This window comes from Podarcis muralis, chromosome 5 (genome assembly GCF_964188315.1).
Source record: "Podarcis muralis chromosome 5, rPodMur119.hap1.1, whole genome shotgun sequence".
Classification (NCBI taxonomy): Eukaryota; Metazoa; Chordata; class Lepidosauria; order Squamata; family Lacertidae; genus Podarcis; species Podarcis muralis.
Window position 1 is genome coordinate 62803216 of NC_135659.1, and position 20522 is coordinate 62823737.

The 20522-nt window shown below is 41.0% G+C and overlaps 1 protein-coding gene across 1 annotated transcript; it reads left to right on the forward strand.

Moving 5' to 3' along the window:
• The first annotated feature begins 843 nt into the window (after positions 1-843).
• On the forward strand, positions 844-20500 carry LOC114599923 (membrane cofactor protein-like). The gene is made up of 12 exons (XM_028735762.2): positions 844-1529; positions 2870-3058; positions 4813-4909; positions 6398-6483; positions 8329-8526; positions 11223-11405; positions 12154-12219; positions 14688-14840; positions 15242-15274; positions 16741-16770; positions 17945-18020; positions 19502-20500. Exons 1-12 carry the CDS (start codon positions 1442-1444, stop codon positions 19608-19610), a joined length of 1308 nt encoding a protein of 435 aa, XP_028591595.2. The 5' UTR covers positions 844-1441; the 3' UTR covers positions 19611-20500.
• The last annotated feature ends 22 nt before the right edge of the window (positions 20501-20522 follow it).

The following is a 20522-nucleotide window of genomic DNA, read 5'->3' on the forward strand; positions in this document are numbered from 1 at the left end:
TAGCAGGAAACTAATAAGTGAAAGGGAACAGAGGATGAAGGAATCAAAAGAAGAAAAATTTAACAGAAGGAGGGAAAATGAAAGTGAAGGTAGGAGAAAAACCGGATTGACTGCAAGCAGAACTAGAGGGAAGAGCAATTCTGGATAGTTAAGCCCTGTGGGTGAGCCAGAAAGAGGCATTATAGGATAGTGTAGGTGGGTGAAAGGAACTACACTACTGGAAAGGCATTGTGACGGGTCTAAGTAGTACGTAACTACACTGCAGAATATTAGACAGAAAAGGGGTCCTGTGATGAAAAGATGTCCAAGCCCCAGGGCCGGATTTAGGTTTGATGAGGCCCTAAGCTATGGAAGGTAATGAGGCCCTTTATATGTCCAGCTGTCTTTTGTCAACAACAAATTGTCGTTTTTTTGAGTGTGTTGAATATATGCTATATGGTAATTTATGGACCTAATAGGTATCTAAAACCATTTTTTATTTGTGCATAACAATTGGGGGCCTGCACAACACAAAACACTGTTGCTGTATGTAGGTTTTATTTTATTGTTTTTATCTCATATTTTGGAAATGTACATCCAGGTTTTTTTCCCTTAAATTTTTTTGGGGCCCCCCAAGAGAGTGGGGCCCTAAGCTATAGCTTGCTTAGCTTATACGTAAGTCCGGCACTGCCAAGCCCTAGTATTGTGTATGGAACTAAGCATAGGTCCTGGGTGCCCGAGCATCCACAAAATTCCCCATGAAGGGGCCGGGCACCCACAAATTTTGGCGCCAGGGCCATTCATGCTGCATGGCACCCACGGCCCCTGGCACCCAAGGTTGCCAGGCCATGTTGGTACTCCTGCAACTATGGCTGCCATTCCATGTTCGCCTACTGTAGAACGAATTCAGAGGAGCTGAGCATCGCATTCCCTGAGCACATCCAGGACGGCAGAGCGCAAGGCAAGTTGGTTGTTGCAACTGCTAGGAGAGCTCCTGTGAGCAACTTGCTCTGACGAGGGCTAGAAGTTTAAGTGGAGAACCGTCGGTCAGCGCTGCTCCTCCCCACACCACCCGCGGGTGAACGCGTCCCAGCGGGGGCTCCCACGCGCAGATCTCGCGATCTCCTCCCCCGCGCGATACCGAGCGCGCCACGCGGCTCTTCTCCCCACGTTTCCCACCCGCCAATCCCGAACGCGCGCCTTTGCCGCCGCCTCCAACCGGCATGCGCGCGGCTCTGGGGCCGTAAGGCCGGGAACCGATAACGACGGAGACGGCTCCCTCTCTTCGCCCTCCTCCTGGAGTACCTTACCTGAAACCACGCTAGTGCTCACGCCCCTTGGCTGAAAAAAGCGCCGCCGCTCCCTTCCCCTCGAGTTGCTTCCCGGGCCCGCCACGTCGCGTTGCCTTTCCGTTGTGGTGCTTTCTGTTTTTCTGACTCTGGGTTCTCCTTGTGCTGCTGCGATGGCGCCTCTTACAAGTTACTCCAGCGGGCCTTTGTTGTTGGCGTCGCCGCCGCTGCTGCTGTTTCTCTCGTTTTCCAGAGTTCGAGGTGGGGTGGGGTGTGAGGTAGGGTGAGGGGGTTCAATGCATTTCGGTAGTACCCCGCCTTGTTCAGACTGTTGGCATATCTGCTAGATGAGCTGCCGGCCTCTTGTGTTGTTTTGGAAAGCTAAGCGCAAGAAGGCCACTTTCTGTGTATGGACTGAGAGGCCAGTTACTTCAAAACCTGTAAATTTAGGGCATTAAATTTCGCTAAAAGTTAAGGGTGTCCTTTTCTTGTTGCCTTCAAAACTTCCTAAAACAGGAAACTGTCAAACGCTGAGGGTAAATGTGGTTGTTGCATATAACCTATCTTCAGATAAGAGGATTATACTTTAATTCTTGAAAAACTGAAGGTCATGGTATGGCAATAATCAATAGTTGTTGGGACCAACCAAAAGGTTACCGGCAAGGTTTCAAATGAGCTAGAATATTTGTTGGGGATGTGCCATGAATGCAACCCAGATTGGAGGAAGACAACATGGACTTTGTATGAATCTGCAAAATTATTTATTAGTTTCATCTACTCAAGATCCCTCAAGAATACAACACATTCACACAGGCTCTGCAGGGATATAATTATAAAAGGTAGTTGCTCTAACTAGATGGCCAGTCTGCTCACACAAAGGAATGGAGAGAGCTGGCCAATGATGGAAGATTCACATTGCTCCTTGGCCTTCTTAGCTTTTTGCCCCCAAATGGCCCTACGATTTTTATACTTTAAGAATATTGCCTCTTGGTAACATGCCATATTGGTTCATCTTCCAGCCTTACTTTAAGTAAATAGACATAACTGTCCTAAAATATGGTATTATTCCAAGGAAAGTTCGGCAGTGTCATCTTTCTGGGAATGCTCCTTAATCTGCTATTTTAAGTCCTGTTTATTTAAAATAGCCACCATTAATTGGACCTGTTCCCTCTTTGCATCCTTTGCACAGAGCTCCCTCTGTCTCCTGTTAGTCATTAGATGGTGGTAGCAGGTGTGCCACCCATATGGTTCTCACAAGTCTGTTTAGATGAAAAGGCAACCACTTGCGGTATTTTCCATGTGAGTAGCAGGTGGTAAATAAGACTTCCATCTGAACCTCACTTACCTACAAGCAAGCCCCTTAAAATTCGAGAGAGCTTACATCTGAAGAGACATAGTTATGATTATAAGTCTTAATGGTGCCAGTCTTCTTCCAGCTGTCCTCTGCACATGAACTCCCAGAATCGATTGGAACATGGTCCTATAGATCCCAGTAGAGGAAAATGTCATAAAGATTTATGAATTATCCAGAGTTCTGCACTACAATGAACCTTGTTTTCTCTCCCATAGCTTCAGAACTTCCTCTGAATTTTTATTTCCAGGTGATTGCTCCTATCTGCATGTAACCAATGCTAGCCTAAGGACTGGGAGTCCAAGAGACAGCTATCCTACTGGGACTGTTTTGCAGTACCGTTGTATCCCAGGTTATGAGCCTATTCCTGGAGAGACTCTTTCTATTACATGTCTTGCCGATTCAAAATGGTCAGTAGAAAATCCTAGGTTTTGTCAAGGTAAGTTTCACTTAATTTTCTGAATATCTGAAACTGTTGAACAGCCACCTTAGATCAGACCAGTTATATCAGTAACTTGCTTATGAACTGGAGGAGGTCCAAACATTGCAGAAAGTTAGGAAATAATAAAGGAGGCTTTTCTTTTGTAGAACATTGGAGACTTAAATCAGGGAAATGGAATATTCTGAGCATCACTCCTCCTAATGATGAACTCAAGTGGTGAATGCCCTTGGGTCTATAGATACAAGGTGCTTCTAAGAAACAAGAAAGAGCAATAGCATGTTTGAATGAACCCCAAAGTTTGCAGAAGTACCAGATATTTAAAAGGGAACTAAGGGGGCAAAAACAGCCCAGTGAAGCTTCGCTGCCTTAAACCTTAGGCAGGAGCTCCAGCTGGTCTTGCTGCACCCCCACACACAGGCATGACGTGGCAGCTCCCATAACCTCTTGGGCAAGAGTGGCGTCCAGCACACTTCCCTGTGCCTCTGAGCCTTCAGACTTCTTCCTGGCTCCAAGCAGAGTATCGCAGCAGTAGTGTGTGCCTTGTGTAGGTGCAATAAATCACAGTACATACGCAAGCTTCTTTCTAATCTTAAGAGGCTTTAATGAACAGCATAGCTGGGAGATCGAGCAGCCATCCTCCCGGTTCATCAGCCAAGCCACACCTTAGTAGGCTAGAGTCTAATACACAGAACTGTTTAACCCTGTAAGTTCTGATTCTCCTCACAGAGCATAGCTGATGGACTGTCCTTCCTGGGAGGTTTTTAAGCAGAGGTTGGATGGCCATCTGTCATGTATGATATAGTTGAGATTCCTGCATTTTAGGGTGTTAGACTTGATGACCCTTAAGTCACACTATACACTATAATATTGTGAAGGTGAGAGGTACCAACACTGTCACCTCTTCTCCAAAAGTAGGTGAGGAGGATGTATTGGAGGTTCTCACCTTAAATAATGACTAGAAGCTGCCCCCGCCTGATTTTCTCCACTATGGCAGATGAACAGTATGCTTACAAAACTACTGTACTTAAAAGTATAACTGTCTTAAAATTATTTGAACAAATATACCTTTGTTTTACCTATTGTCATAAATACAGGGGTGTGGGAGTACTATTACAACTTTATAGTAAACAAAATAGAGTTTTTAATGATCTCAGATGGCAACTTTTTGATACTGGATAGTGTCAGCAGCAACAGTCCAGTCCAAAAACTTTGAACATCTATATGCCAGAGGCAACAAAGAAATAAGTGTACATAAAGCAAGAAATGGTCTCTCAACTGCTTTCAACTCATGAAGGAAAAAAGAAAGAACGCTTAACGTCCTGCATCCATCCCTAAAGATCACATTATTGTGAACCACCAGTAAAACTGGATATTGAATTATCCTTTAATGAATATAGTATTTCCAAGGACACTTTCAGACTGTCTCTATATTGTAGGAGGGATTCAATTAAATACCAACAAATTCAGGTAGCACAGTTGACATGTATTTGGTTCTCTTGTGCACCAAATCTGATTTAAAAAAAATAAAAATTGGACATTTTGCAGTAAAGAATGTGACAGGGAATTGCACTGGAGATACTGAGATAATTTTTTTGATACAATGTCGTATAACCTCTCCCCAAACAAATCAGGATGACTGCTCAAACAGATCATCTGGAAGTGGCCTTGGTGTCTGTAGTGTACCCTTTTTATTTTATTTTTAAAGAAATCAAGGCTGCATGTGCTAATGCTTGTTTTGATTTTCCTGTTAGGAAGGCGATGTCCTACTATAAATTTAGAGAATGGCAGAATAGTAAAATCAAAAGACTTGCGGCTAGGTGATGAAATAACTCTAGGCTGTAATGAGGGGTGAGTTGTAGGTTGTCTTGTACCTACTTTGCTTTGTTTAGAACTCCTGGGAGGGGCTCGTGACAGACATATATTAATTGTTAAAATATTAGGCTAGATTTTTGACATTAATTCTTATCTAGTTGTGTTGTTATTATACTCCAAATAAATTAATAAACACAAATAAGCAGCACCTAAGAACAGGTCTACCATTTCTGGTTGATTTGGTAACTGAGCAACGGCAACCTCTGGCTTCTGAGAAATGTGTATTCAGGTCTTTTATTTGATTATTTCTCAGTGTGTAGAACTGTCTTTCAATGCTGGCATCTGGATGTGTTTCCACTCACTGATGAAATCCCCAGTTCTTTCCCTGGCTCCTTTTACTCCTTGCAGCCCTTAATTAAGTGCACTGCTGCTTCAAGCAAGTTCACAGTTCTCTGTTCATTTCTCTAAAAATAAAATAAAATAAATATGCTAGAATAACTATATTAGAGGGTTTTCATATGCCCCTCTAACTTCCCGTTCTCTCCAGCAAAATAGACATAATAATATTTTGCAGAGTTCATGTGATCCACACTTTCTCAACCACAGCTCTGCCCCCTATGATATGGTGTGATAATCATGGATTTTATCTACAATTGTGTTCTACAATCCCTTCTCTCCAGCAAAGTAGACACAATAATATTTTGTGTAATCCACACTCTCTCAGCCAGACACCCTGCGATATGGTGTAATAATAGTGGATTTTGTTTATAATCGCTTTGGGAAAGTAATTTTCTTAATGGCAATAAACTCAAGTGGGGTGGGATGGCATTTTTAATGACATAAGGTCTGTTGAGAAGATCATGAATTCCTGCCTTTACTGCTCCCCTTTGTTTTTGAGGTCACACACTACTCCCCATCATAGCTGAATGTCAATCCTGGATTAGATACTTGAATTGTGTTTCAAGTACTTCACCTTGAATTGAGGAAGTCCACTATGATGAAATTTGAAAGCCTAGGTTGCTGCTTACAAAGGCACTATGTCCAAGCTACTGGCGTTTTTATGTTGGTATCACTTTTTCTGGGCACTCTTTAACAAAGAGATAATTCCTGTATCTGGAATTAAATTAAATTGCTAGCTTGTCTCAACCTCGACTGAGAGCACCCAGAGAAAGGGCTTTTTCAGTTGCCCTACCTTTAGAATCCTCTCCTCAGGAAGTTTCCCCTGGTCTCATTTTCACATTGTTTTAGCAGCAAGTGAAGACCGCTTTACCAGGTCTCATTCAGTGTTGTTTGAACTGGCTTCAATCCTACTGTTATTATATTCTTGCTGCTGTGTTGTTTGTAACTGCTTTTGAACTAGTGGTGGTTGATTTTAATTTTTTCTGTTTATGTCAACTAGCACAGTGGTGACTCTGTAGAATGGGATATAGTCTAAATAAAGCAAGTGTACTAGATAAGAAATATGCTCTATCTGCACACTTTATGTCCCGTGCATTAAAATACAAGATTTGTCTTTCTCTTTAGGTACAGAATAGTAGGCGTAAATACTCTTCAATGTAGGCTTATAAACAACAACGTTAATTGGAATAGAGACCTTCCACTTTGCCAAAGTAAGATGAACTAGTTTGAATTTATTAAGTGTGAGCTCAATGTGTTACTGTGTTACTTTGTTTATTGCAAAAGTGTAACCAATATACAGAGTTCAATATATTTTCTGATCATGTACCATATACACACCGTCATGGTTGTTGCCAACTAGCTGACTTCACCTACAGCTTTCCCCAGAGCAGGAAATTGGTGTTCTGAAATAACCCATTTGTTTGCAAAATCACACATAAATGGGAACTGGTGGAATTGGTATTAGATCAAGGAGAAGTCGTGTGCATAAGGAATTGCTGAAGTCATTCAAACCATTGCCATTCCCTACAAATGGATATATTGTTAATCAGGAACCCTAAAGAGCCTGTCCATTAAGCCACTTTTCAATGTTTCTTGGAACAGAAACGATTTCTTCCGTTTAATTTAGCATTTAAGTTTTAGTGGAAGCATCTTTGCTTCATTGTTCTTATTCAGACAAGAGAATCTAAGGGAGTAAAGCAGTGCAAATAGAACATGTGCATTGCACTAATCCCACATTGTGCTCACTGAGCCACTGGTGAAAGGGATTAGTTTGGGGAGCACCAGAAGGTCATCATCTCTGTGGTTTTTCATATGGGAGCAGGGGAGAGAATCATGTATACCACCTTGAACTCATTGGAGGAAAGGTGAGATAAAAATATAATATGAAATGAAATTAATTAAAAAAGTAAAAATTAATTTGGCTACAGCAGATTCCATAATGCTTCAACATTTTTTACCTATTTTTTTGGGCTCACCTTTTGGCCTGAGTGCTTAACACTTAACAATGGCCTCTGAGGAGCCTGAATTTGAATCATCCATTGGTTGCCCTATATAACTTGTGGGGACTTACATACTCTTGGAATTAGAGTTTCACCTGTGGGTGGATTGGGGAGCAATTGGGTCAGATCCCCCTGAATTACTGGAAACCTCCTGGAACATCATTTGCCTTTTCATCTAAAGCAGTCTCTTCTGGGCCTCTTTACATACCTTTCAAGTGGTTTTCTGCATGCGGAGGTTCTCTCCCCGCTCCCAGTGGTTTTCAGGGGTTCATCCTTTATTACATCATTTAAAAATACTTTTTATTAATTAAAAAAACTATGGAATTCAGCAAATTTATTTGACCTACAAGCAAATATGGTTGATAAAGTGACTTAGGGCATTCACATACTCTCATTGCTTTCCCTTGGTATAATAGGGTCCTTGTTTTTGTAACCTTTCCTTGTCTGACCATTCTGTCTATGGTATATACAGTTTTAGTCACTTCCTTTCATGCATTCACATACCTGTGGTTTATCTATTTTGGTTTTATGTCATGTATGAATTTGTTCGACAGCGATATGAAATTGTATATGGACTATGTATATTGTCATTAAATCCCATTTGATACCCTGCATTTTGGGGTCAGCCTTTATTATTTTTCTGTGCACAGCTGTGAAGGCAGCCCTGTCTCCATAGGCATGCATGAGGGGAAATAAAGGCTAATAGTAAGGAAGCTGAGGCCACAGCCCCCGCCCCCGAGCATTCCTTGCTCTGAAGGTGGCACTGGGGCTTTGACAGCTCCCTCTGTGAAGCTTCAAGGCTAGCTTGCTTCACAGAAGATCTAGTTTGCTTTTGAGGAGGTTGTAATACCTACACACCTAATACCTAAAGTCCACTTTAGTTCAGTGTTTGGGTGACAGCTAAAATGGATGCTCAGGCCTTGAATTATGAGAAGATTACTTCATAAAGTGGAAGATCTTTTCCATGAAAATAACTTTAGTCCAAATACAATGCTAACAGAGATGCTTTTACAGTTGTCGTCCTACTGAACGGTTAATGTTGCTTTTGATCCCCAGGAATCCCCTGTTTCCCCCCTCCTAAGATTGCCAATGGTCAACACAGTGAGCCAATCGATAGACATTATGACTATGGCACAACAGTGACGTACACTTGTAATCCTTATTACTCACTTATTGGAAGCCGTACTATTACATGTTTAGTGGCTGCAGATGGTATAAACGGAGAGTGGCGTCCAGCTGCACCTGAATGTAAAGGTGATGGAAACTAATGTTTGGTACCTTTCCTGTACTATGTTAATGTCCTTTGTGAACAGTGGCAGGAAAAAGTAAATCCTTCTTGGAATTTGCTAACTTTGCAGTCTGCTAAGCACTGTGCTGCTGCTGTTCACCCTGTGAGGTTTTCAGTGGGATTGCAAGTGATTCAGTGTGGGAGATGCCCACACTCCACTGCCCCCTCAATGAGTTGCTTGTTTTAACCTGAGTCATTTTCAGAGGAGCTTATGGTCTGGTCCAATTAAAATAATCACTATTATGTCCCACTGAGAACAAAGGAACCTAGATTTGGTTGTGAGCTATGTATTTGATTAATTTCATTTGGACTTAATCATTGCCTTTAGGTTGTTTTGCTCAGGGTGCTAGGAAGAATAAAAACAATATAAATATAATGTTTCCTGCAATAAATGGAGGGGTATTAAGTAGTAATTGTTATGCTTTATAGATTTAGATTTGTTTGGCTTTCTACATTCTAAGAGCTATCTGCGCAGGAACTTTGATAATGCCTGTCTCTGAAGTAGTTTATAGACCTGTAGAAATTTAGTTGGATTGAAATTATATATTTTAATCGGCTTAATTAGTTATTTGAAGTCACCAGAAGTGTGTCCACCTATCCATAAAATAAAATAAAATAAAATAAAATAAAATAAAATAAATCCCAAACAGGTGTGCTAAGAATTTTACTTCCAAACCACCCCTTAATGGTTCATGCCTAGGTGAAGAAATAACACCTTAAAGCAAAATGCAACCAAGAGAGCTATACAAGCTCAGCATCTGGTAGGGACCCAGTTTATTAGAGGACCCATTGCAGTAGGGAAGCCTCTCTAAACCAGAACCACCAGTTAGGAGAACTGCTTCAAAGGCACATTCTACCAAAGCTTTTACAAGATTTTCCAAACACAATACATTATTAGCCAATAACACTCATACGTAAAGAGAGGTCACAGGTGTTGCTCCTCTATATTATCTTCTTTCATTCATTATCTTGAGTACCCCCATACTCTGGAGCCTCAGGAATCATATTTCATCCACTTATCGTCCATCTTCCATGACAAGCAGACCATTAAAATGTCCTTAACATACCATTCATGTAGCTTTCCATGTTTTGGAAGACTCAAGGTAAGAGCAGTCTATATTCCAAACATCCTAAACATTTGTGCTGATAAACTATGCAAACAATTTTTGAGAAAGAAATATATAGGAAATTTGTAGTTCAGAGGTTCACATAAGGTATCAAGAATACAGGAATTGAACCATTCATTGATACATAGCTTTTACATAGAGAATAAATGCAAAATAAACATACAGTGGTACCTTGGTTCTCAAACTTAATCCGTTCTGGAAGTCTGTTCCAAAACCAAGGCACGCTTTCCCATAGAAAGTAATGCAAAATGGATTAATCCGTTCCAGACTTTTAAAAACAACCCCTAAAACAGCAATTTAACATGAATTTTACTATCTAACGAAACCATTGATCCATAAAATGAAAGCAATAATCAACGTACTGTACTATAAAATAAATAAGGCAGTACAGTGGTACCTCGGGTTACATACGCTTCAGGTTATATACGCTTCAGGTTACAGACTCCCCTAACCCAGAAATAGTGCTTCAGGTTAAGACCTTTGCTTCACGATGAGAACAGAAATCGTGCTCCGGCGGAAGCGGGAGGCCCCATTAGCTAAAGTGGTGCTTCAGGTTAAGAACAGTTTCAAGTTAAGTACGGACCTCCGGAACGAATTAAGTACTTAACCTGAGGTACCACTGTATTGTAGATGATAAAAAAAAAGTTTTTTAAAAAAATTCTTACCTGCACTGATGATAGCCATTGTTTGGATGGGGGGGGGGTATCCATTTCCACAGTCACACAATCAATCAGTAGCTAAACTGGGTTCCACACAATCACAAAAACAAATTAACCGAAAAAGCCACAACAAAAACACAAAATAAATAGCAAAAACAAAAGCGCTTAATTTAATCCATTTTGGAAGTCCATTTGACTTCCAAAATGGTCCATTGAATTCCAAAATTGTCCATTTGACTTCCAAAATGTTCGAAAACCAAGGCGCAGCTTCTGATTAGTACAGGGGCCCTGGAAACAATAGCTGACAGCCACATCAGACGTTTGGCTTCCGAAAAACGTTCGACAACCAGAACACTTCTGGGTTTTCGGCGTTTGAGAACCAAGGCGTTTGAGAACCAAGGTGTTTGAGAACCAAGGTACCACTGCAATTATAACAAGTGGCTAAAGAAAAAAAATCTATCACCGGCATGGCTAATTATATTCCCTTTTTGCCAGAGTTGGGAGGTTTACAAGTTTAAAGTCCCTGCTGCTTCTTTGGTGGAACATTGGTCTGGTTTGCATAGAACACTAGCCCATGATACAACAAACCACAAGTAAAATTCGAATTTTTCCACAGACAAATAAGCAAACCTTTGTTTTGTTTTCCGGGCGCTCTTCCTTCCTATCTTTGCAGTTTGGCGACTGTCTGAGGTGGGATGGCTAAACAAGCCACGGTTAAGAAAAGGGTGCTAGGTGCACCTGTAATGCAAATCCACAATTTAAATTTTATATGCTAACATCAGACTGTAGTTTATTGGCAATAGTTAAGTCCTTGTGCAAGCTTTAGCAAGCCATAGTTTAAATAACAAGTATATTTCTAAATGCTGTTCTTTTCAGTGGTCGTATGCCGTAGACCTGACATAAGAAATGGAAGAATAACAACTGTGTATAAGCCTGCGTACACCTATGGAGATCGTGTAATATCTGCATGTAATCGTGGATACACTCTGGTGGGGAATGACAGTAGTATATGTGGGGCTAACAATGCCTGGGAACCTCCTATTCCAACATGTGTTAGGCGTAAGTATCTTCCTACACTTAAATGGGTTCCTTGGGAGGAATCACAGGGTATAAATTCAATAAATAAATGTCCATAGAAAACAGGAGATACGTAGCCGCTCCAGCAACATATCTCTATTTCCTCACATCCAGAAATGCAAGAAGGGCTTTTACTCTTGCTAGAAGCTCGGTCTTGCCCTCACCAGCTCTGGAAGGCTTCTATAGAAGAATCCTGTACGCACAGAGACTTTGCGCCTGCCCATTAGGGGAAATAGGAAGCCCTGAACATATATTTTTTTGGATGTCCTTTTTATGTTGAGATCTGTAGAGACACCATTGATCCATTGCTGAAGAGGCTCGCCGATCTTTCAGACAAGTCTAAACTTAATTCTCTCCTCTTAGGCAAAGATCACAAGACAACCTGGCTGGTAGCCAGATTCTGTGCCCAGATTTGTAGGCACAGAACATCCTCTAGAATAAAATAGCTCACTAGGGAAATGCTGAAGTTGCCCTTTGGGTCATTTTTTTTATGGTAGCCCAAATCTCAGTTGTATGGGTGTATGTATATATCTCAATTTTAACTCATGAGTTATTGCTGCAATCTGCTCCGATTGTATATTTTATCTTTATGAACGCTGTTTTTATTGTGTTATGTTACGGGAGCTGGTCTTTGTAATAAAATCTAATCCAATAAATAAATGTCAGAGCTGTTGTGTTGCACTTTAAAGCAGATCATCCTTATTTCTTTGCCCCCTCTCTTTTCTGCTAGAATCCACCACCACTGTTGCCACCACCCGTCCAAGTGGAAGTACCAAAAAAACAACTTCTAGCAGACGTGAGTTAGAAAAATGTGACTTAAATATGAGATATTAAAGTCAGGATTATCTTACTCCATGTATGCTAATAGGATATATAAGATTTCATAATGAAACCTCTTGGTGGCAGCATGGATGGGGCACTGTTGTTTTCCTGACTTTTTGGGTCACAGCCACTTACCAAGATGGGGGAGGAGTGAGGAGAGGGGATCACTGCATCTGGTAGACCTCACTCCTCCTCCTCCAGTAACAGCTCATGGAATTGGTTAGTGATTTCGCCCTTTCACCACCTGCTCCACCTGCCTGGGCCAGTGACTCACTCGTTGTTCCTGTTGGGGCCGCCTGCCACCAGGGGGCAGGAAGACCAAGGGGCAGAAGGAGTTTTCTCCTTCATCCCCACCCCCTGCCATATTGACCCACAAAAGAAAGCCCACAGTTTTGAAGTGCAGTCTTCCTTCTTTTGGTGGTGGCAGCAATATGGGCATGGCAGTGACTTCTTCCTGGGCCACTTGCTTGCTTTGCTCACTTCACCAGCCTACTCAGACATTTCTCTCTTTTGTTCTGTCCTGTCTTCCGCATCAGTGGTAGCATCAGTAATGGTAATCCTTGACTGCCCACGTGCACTCTGTTACCTGCCCAATGATTGACAAGTACTAGAGGGAAAATGCAGATAAAATGAGATGTTGAAGAAAAGTTGGCCTATAAAAAATTCAAATTTGCAGCCAAGAAGGTCAACTCTCTAATTTCATTAGAACAACAAAGGGAGTTAAACAAGGATGCATTTTGGCCCCCTTTTTGTTCAACATCTATATAAACTCCCTAATAGACCACCTACAAGGAGCGGATACACACGCCCCAAAATTAGCAGACAAAAAACTGCCTATCCTACTCTATGCAGAAGATGCGATTATATTGTCCCAGACTCAGATGGGCCTCAAAAGAGCTCTTAACAGCTTATCCCAATATTGTAGAGAAGAGAAACTAGTAGTGAACTACCAAAAAACAAAAATCATGGTTTTCTCTAACAAAAGGAAAATATACAGATGGAATTTAGACAATCAGGAGATTGAACAAGTGACATGCTTTAAATATCTAGGAGTTATATTCCAAGCATCAAGGAAGAAGACTGCCCACATAAATTACAGCTCCTCCACAGCACAAAAAAGTACAACAGCAATCCTAAGATTCCATTGTACAACGGGAGGAAATTTCATTCCTGCTACAATTAAACTATTCGTTGCAAAACCAACAGCACAAATACTATACGGCGCACCACTCGTCTCCCTCTCTAATCTAGACCCATATGAAAAGATACAATCATGTTTCCTTAGATCACTCCTGCAAACACCTAAATGCGTCCCAAATGCCGCCCTACGACTGGAAGCGGGCTTATACAGCATTAAAGCCAAAGTATGGATAAGAACCTTATGCACTTGGCTAAGACTTAACAACTCGCCGGTTGGACTGCTTTCCCTGATGCTTCTTGACAAATTCCAATCTAGTTGGTTGAAGGGCACTCTCAGAAAACTGGCCACATATGGTCTCTCCCCAGAGTATTTATTAAGTTTAGAAAGGGGAAGGGCCAAGAACATAATCAAAGAAAGACTCAGGGACATTGAAGCCCAAAATTACTTTAATCAACTTGCGATAACTTATAAACTTCTATACAATCCCCAAAGGCCCCATCTAGCAAACTATCTCAAAGTTCTAGACAACGCTAAACACCGATGGGCATTTTCCAGGGCCCGCTTTAACTCTCTCCCTTCAGCTCTTCTAGAGGGACGATACAATAAAATACTGATCGAACAAAGATTATGTCCCTGTAACAGCAATGAAATCGAAACCATTGGGCATGTCATCTTATACTGCCCATTATATCGAGACTCAAGAAAAGAGCTGATCGAACCGATTCTGAGGAAAATACCTCGTAGTACAGATGACACCTATATCAGACACCTCTTAGCTGACAAAGAGCCCAAAATTAACAGGTCCGTGGCAAAGTACTGTTACATTGCAACAAGAATAAGACGAGCAATGATGTCAACAACGGAGTTCAAATTGTAAACATCGAAGGAACGATAATAAACAGTAGCGACACTTGAATTGAATTTTAAAACCTTAAAAGTCGAAACCTGGTCATAAATATAAGCACCAATTCTGTGAATTGGCCATATTTCTACTGTTATTTGTAGCACAATTCTACTTTTAATGTCATATTTTTATAAATTGCTTCCTGGTCACTGACCGTATTAAAGATATTTGATTTGATTTGAATTCAAAATATAAGTAACATCAGATTATTATTATTATTATTATAAAAAACTATTTTAACTTTCTAAAGCTGATTCCAGAGACTGAGACCATAGAGGACCTGGTGTCCTGGGACCATATGGCACCCTATACGGACCTTTCTGACTCCTAATTTTGAAAGAACACATAAATGCAGAGCAGTCAGCACTTTAAAGTTGATATAAATCTCTTTACACAGCTCGTCCAACCACTGGAGGTGGTGGTGGAGGAGGAGGAGGAGGAGGAGGAGGAGATGGAGGAGGAGGATATGATGATGATGATGATGATGGAGGAGCAGAAGGATATGATGATTATGATGAAGGAGGAGACGATGGCCTAAACCCAGAAAACGGTAAACAATTGCTTTTCACTGTTATGAGTTGATGTATTTCAATAAGTGGAGAGTGACCAAGGAGTAAGCTTATGGATAGAACCAGAGTGGAGGAAATGGACCCTTGTCAAGAACTGGGGGGGGCGGGGGCTGGTGCTGTGGTGTTTGTTATTGTAATTATCTGTATTTTTAATAGCTCTCTCTCTCTCTCTCTCTCTCTCTCTCACACACACACACACACACACAATTTAATTGTTTTTACATGACTTTTTAAAGCTGTTACCATTTTATCTATAAGCTGCCTTGACTCCCTGTCTGGGAAAAAGGCATGATATAAACAAATATAGAAATAACAATCCCCCCCCCCTCTTTTGTATAGGACCTACAAACAAACCACTGACAACTCCCCTCTTTTTTTATAGGTCCACAGACAACGCTTCCTCCAGATGATATAGGTACAGCGGAAAGGTGGTAGTGACAGCAGATTTATAAGCTTGTTTTTAGATTCGGTATAACACTTCTAATGAGTGTGGTAGCTTTTTAAAAACAGGAAATGGTTTTGAGCTGAGAATGGGAAGTTGCCTTCCACCCAAACAGTTGGTAGCTTGCTCACTATTGTCAACTCAGACTAGTAGCAAGTCTCCAGGTTTTCAGACAGCGGACATCCTGGGCGCTACCTGGAGATGCTGGGCATTGAACCTGGGACCTTCCATATATAAATATTCATTCTTATGTATTTATCTGTCTTGTGACTACCCTTCCTCTGCATTGGGGAGGACTCATTCATCTGATCCGCCCCCCTGAGACTTAATGGAATTTGATGGGTTCTTCTGGGGTATTTTGTAGTAGGCAGCCAACAGTCCTCCTGAGACCTTAATCTCACATTGGAATAGGGAGATACAGCGGGCTTTCAACATAATTGCCCCTGTATGCCTTCTCTGGCACTGTTGAGCCCACTTTGCTGCCTGGCTTTCTGCGGTACTTGCAGCAGTGAAGCAGGCTGGATGACAACTAGAGTGCAGGAGATGTAAGGCTCCATATGAAGTTAACCATTCACATGTTGGAGTGTATGGCAGTGAAATCTACAAAGGCTTATTTTCCTGTCTTGTTATTGGCATGTACAGCCCTGAACAACTTGGAACCAGGGAACACCTTACCTTGTATACTGCTGCCTGGACACTTTGACCCTCAGGAGATACACTCTCAGTAGTGCCATGTTCTGCTGAGGTTCATCTTATGTCTAATAAGACCAGGGGCTTTAGTGTGGCAGCACCTGCCCTTTGGATTGCGCTTCAAGTGAACATCAGGCAGCCATCTTGTCATTTAGGCAGCTGCTTAAAGCTTGCCTATTCACTCAGCCTTTCCTTGGAAGGTGATTCAGCTGTGTTGCTATATTAACTTTGTCTACAGATTTGTGATACATTTTGTATTTGTTTTATGGGTGTAAGACACTTAAAAATACATTTGTATGCTCAGACTTTTCTGACTAAATATTATTCTACTTAAATTCTATATATATCTCTGACATTGTTTATTGTTTGCTGCTGATTTTATTTTAGTTTGTTTATATTTTAATACCTACTAAAATGTTTAACATGTTTAACATTTTAGTATTGAATTTTATTCTATAAACTGTTTTGGGATGTTTGGAAGGGAAGAGGCTTAAATAAGTAATTAGAATGTGTGTGAATTATTTAAACGTGGGAAACCCATTTCTTGGTTCCAGCGAAATACCTCTAAATTCAGTCTTCCATTGTGTACTGGAGTAGATTATTTCCAGTTATTAGTTGTACTATATTTTATTCAGTGTGTGACACACACAAATGCATACAGACATAGAAGGAGAGAGAGCACACTACGATCTGCCACAATTACATTGCTTCAAATTTTAGCTCACACTTTTTATTTACTTCTTTTCTAGAATCTGACAACACCGCAACAATTATTATCGGTAAGCAATTACAGAGCAAGTTACTTCGCTGCTATTGTACTTTCATGCCTTGTAGTAATGTGTGTTTCCTTTACCTTTTACTCCAGTTTTGGTTTAAATGTTGAAGACTCCTACTTGGAGAAGATGTTGATTCTTTTTCAAATATGCTTAGGGTGCAAACTTTTCTCCAAGATCTGCTGTTTATTTATTTATTTGGTGAGGCCAGCTCTGCTTCCTCCACTATCTTTGCTCCTGTAATGTACACAGCTGTCTCTAAATTCAGCCCAGACTTCCCCCATGCTGTGACTTCTAATGTTCTTGCACCTGGGTGTGACTAGGGCTTTTCAAAAATCCTCAGGAGTAAGGGTGTCTTGAGCTCTGGCATGCCAACTCTAGGGGGCCTAGTGTTGAGGTGGCTGTGTGTGTGAGACGCATCACAGGGCTAATGGCCAGCTCCTTCAGAGTGCTTGGTCTCCTCCGCTGCACGTGCATGACAGGCGATACGTGTGACATCACACACATGCTGGGCCCCCTCAATCTTGGGGCAACCTGGTGACTCTGCTTCAGCTTCACATACTGCTTGGGTTGGAGAGTTGCTCTTTGATTGTCATTAGGGCCACTAAGTCTGCAGACATCTGTTAGGGGCAGGAAGAAGTCGTTGCTGCAATCAATCTCTGAGGACAACGGCACATCTGCCCCAAAAGGGGGTAACTGCAGATGTACAGTGGACTCGCTGCTCAAGGTATATATGTGCCAAGTAACTCATCCACTCGAGTGGCTTTAATGTCCATTGAGCATTACAAGGTAAGAAGAAGAAGAAGAAGAAGAAGAGGAGGAGTTTGGATTTGATATCCCGCCTTTCACTCCCTTTAAGGAGTCTCAAAGCGGCTAATATTCTCCTTTCCCTTCCTCCCCCACAACAAACACTTTGTGAGGTGAGTGGGGCTGAGAGAGTTCAAGAAGTGTGACTAGCCCAAGGTCACCCAGCAGCTGCATGTGGAGGAGTGGAGATGCAAACCCGGTTCCCCAGATTACGTGTCTATCGCTCTTAACCACTACACCACACTGGCTCTCAACAACTTGTCTTTTGACTTCTATTGATACTATTGCTTTTCCGCAACACAAAAATAATTACTTTGTCTTATTAATTGGTACTACGGCATATCACTGGATTTATTTCTTTTTTCCCTTCAAGGATTGATCCTGGCTATTTTAGTTGTGCCTTGTTTAATTGTTGCATTTTGGAAATACAGATCGTCCATGAAAACTAGGTGAGCCAGCCCAAGAGCAGCTGTCCCTGATTCTCTGTTGCCTTCTTGGTTGCTGAGTGAGCTACTATATGCTTCTTGACTTCACTTTGCCTTCTACTTTGCTCACACTTTCCGCATACATGTGCTTAGTGTTCAGAAAGGGCTTGCACATTTTTTGTTGAACAGTTGCACTAATCTGCTACCACAGAAAAAAAGCACAGTAATTTTTCTAGAATGGGTAGTCAGTATTTTATCCCATTTGGTGTTCTGATGTGACAGAAATGGTCTGTCTCCACTTACATCAGCTGTCCATCCTAATGCTGACTTCACAATGACTATTCTGGCCCTGAAAATCTTGAAATCTGCTATTAAATAAAGTTATAAAACATTTTGTATTATACTGGGGCCACCAAGGGTACTTGCAGTTTGTGGTTATTACTTTCAGAAATAGTAAGCAGAGGCGGAGCTAGCTGCTCCAGGACCCGGAGTGGCCCGCAGGGGTGGGGCTATCCGCCCGCGGAGGTACGCCTGCAGCAGGGAGCATCCCAGGGGGGTACGCTGGCAGCAGTGCGCGTCCCATGGGGGCGCCACCCATGGCGATGTCATCCCCCTCAGGGATGACACCAGGGGTGGGCTGTACCCACCTTTCTCCGCTACTGATAGTAAGAAAATGGATTTGTTGAATAGTTCTGTCTAAAGGCAGTAATGTTTTGTTTTGATTTTCCCCCTAGAAGAATCTAGGCCAATGCTATAATCATTCTAAACCAACAATTTGCAGCAATAACTTATTCTGCACATTTCTCTCGCATGGCTTTTCTTTCTTTATTTGTATCCAGGGCTTTCCATTTTTGTTGTAGCTTTGTATGCATGATTTTACTGTTTAGATATGATGCATATATCTTCCCATCGCTTTGTGAGTGCTAATTAAGCTGTTTCCATAGATTAATACAGAAATTATTTACTCATTATGAATATCCAGTGCAATAATTTCTGTCCCAGGTAGGTTACATGTCTTTTAAGTCTTCTGTGGGATTCAGATTTGATACCAAAGCATGCTGATTGTTTTGTCAAAGGCAAGAGTTCTGTTTTATGCAGAGGCAATAACAACCCCAGTAGAGAAAAGGGCAGGCTCATCTAAGAGGAATCTGTTAGTAGTTACTATTTTCTATAGTTAGTGTGTTAGTCTCCCACTCTTATATCTGTTTTGCTTATATAATCCTAATTCACGTCATCTGCTTTACTTCTAATATCCTGCAGTTGCCAACAATCAGTGCATTACTTCTGAAACTTCTGAAATTTATTTTCCTGCCCAAGAAGCAACAGCATGGCTACTGTTTCAGTGTGAAAGTTAATTACAATACTTTTAAAATTTGAATAACATGAAGTGGAATGCTGATGTATTTGTGTGTTGCTTTTTTCCTTCCTGACAGGAAAACAAAACAAAATGATATAATGTTTGGAACATAGGTATTAATTTTAAATATTTTATTTTATTTTTACAGAGTACCCGAAGCTCCTTCTAGTCCTGCTCAATTTGACAAGTCGGTATCAAAATCTGGATTGGAAGCCAAAGGTTCTCAATTGAACAAGGTTTCTTCAGTAAACCTGTAATCCAGCACCCTTCCAGTTGATCCTAACAGTTCTAATTTTTATAACAGGAAATGAGAATTAAGGGAAGGACTATGTGAAAAGTCAAAGCCTTTTTCATTAAGAACTGGCCATCCAGCTACTTGAAGCATGAAGCAGTACTGGGCCCCAACACAACTCTCATCATTTGCTCTTACTTTTGCATAGAACTGGGTTCCAGCTTCCCTTGAAGAATGTCTTTTTAAGTGCCTTAATCAAATACAGAGCCAAGCAGAACCGATTGTGTATCTACCCTGGCAAGGTGCATTATTATTTCTTCAAACATTGTAAAGATGTCATGGGTTCTGTGTAGGAAATGTGAAATGTTACCATTTGTTTCCTAGAATCTTGTTCATCTCATGAAACGGAGGGGGCAAGTGTAGTTGTTAAAATTTACCAACCTTTTGACTTCCTCAAGACTTTCTCATGCATAATTCTAAAAGCTGCCTTGATTTCCTTACAGGATTTTCAAAAGTGTAAACGACAGTAATATGTGCCTAATATGATATGTGCCTGTGTGTGTGTGTGTGCCTATATAAACACACACACACACATATATATATATGGACATAGGCAAACAAAAGCTCTGCATCCTTAACCGAAAAATCCAGGAACACTTTTACAACACTTTTACAACACCTTAATTTCAGTGGGAACAAGTTAAGTAAAATAACTCTCCCATTAAAATCAATTAGAGTGAAAAGTGCAGTGCTTCAGATAGCTGAATTAGAGCTTGCTATATTCATGAAGGTATTTTGTTTGTTATACACTGTTTTTTAAAATCTAATTGTGCATCTTTATTTATTTAAATTGATTAAATATGTATAGAGAAGAAAAGTTGTTTATCTTAGAATGCGTGCAAATAAATTAAATGTTGAATAAAAGACATTAAGTATT

Coding starts and splice junctions, on each gene's coding strand:
- LOC114599923 (XM_028735762.2), top strand. CDS start 1,442: ATGGCGCCTCTTACAAGTTACTCCAGCGGGCCTTTGTTGTTGGCGTCG. Junction 14,841..15,241: donor TGGCCTAAACCCAGAAAACG/GTAAACAATTGC, acceptor CTTTTTTTATAG/GTCCACAGACAACGCTTCCT. Junction 16,771..17,944: donor CACCGCAACAATTATTATCG/GTAAGCAATTAC, acceptor TTTCCCTTCAAG/GATTGATCCTGGCTATTTTA.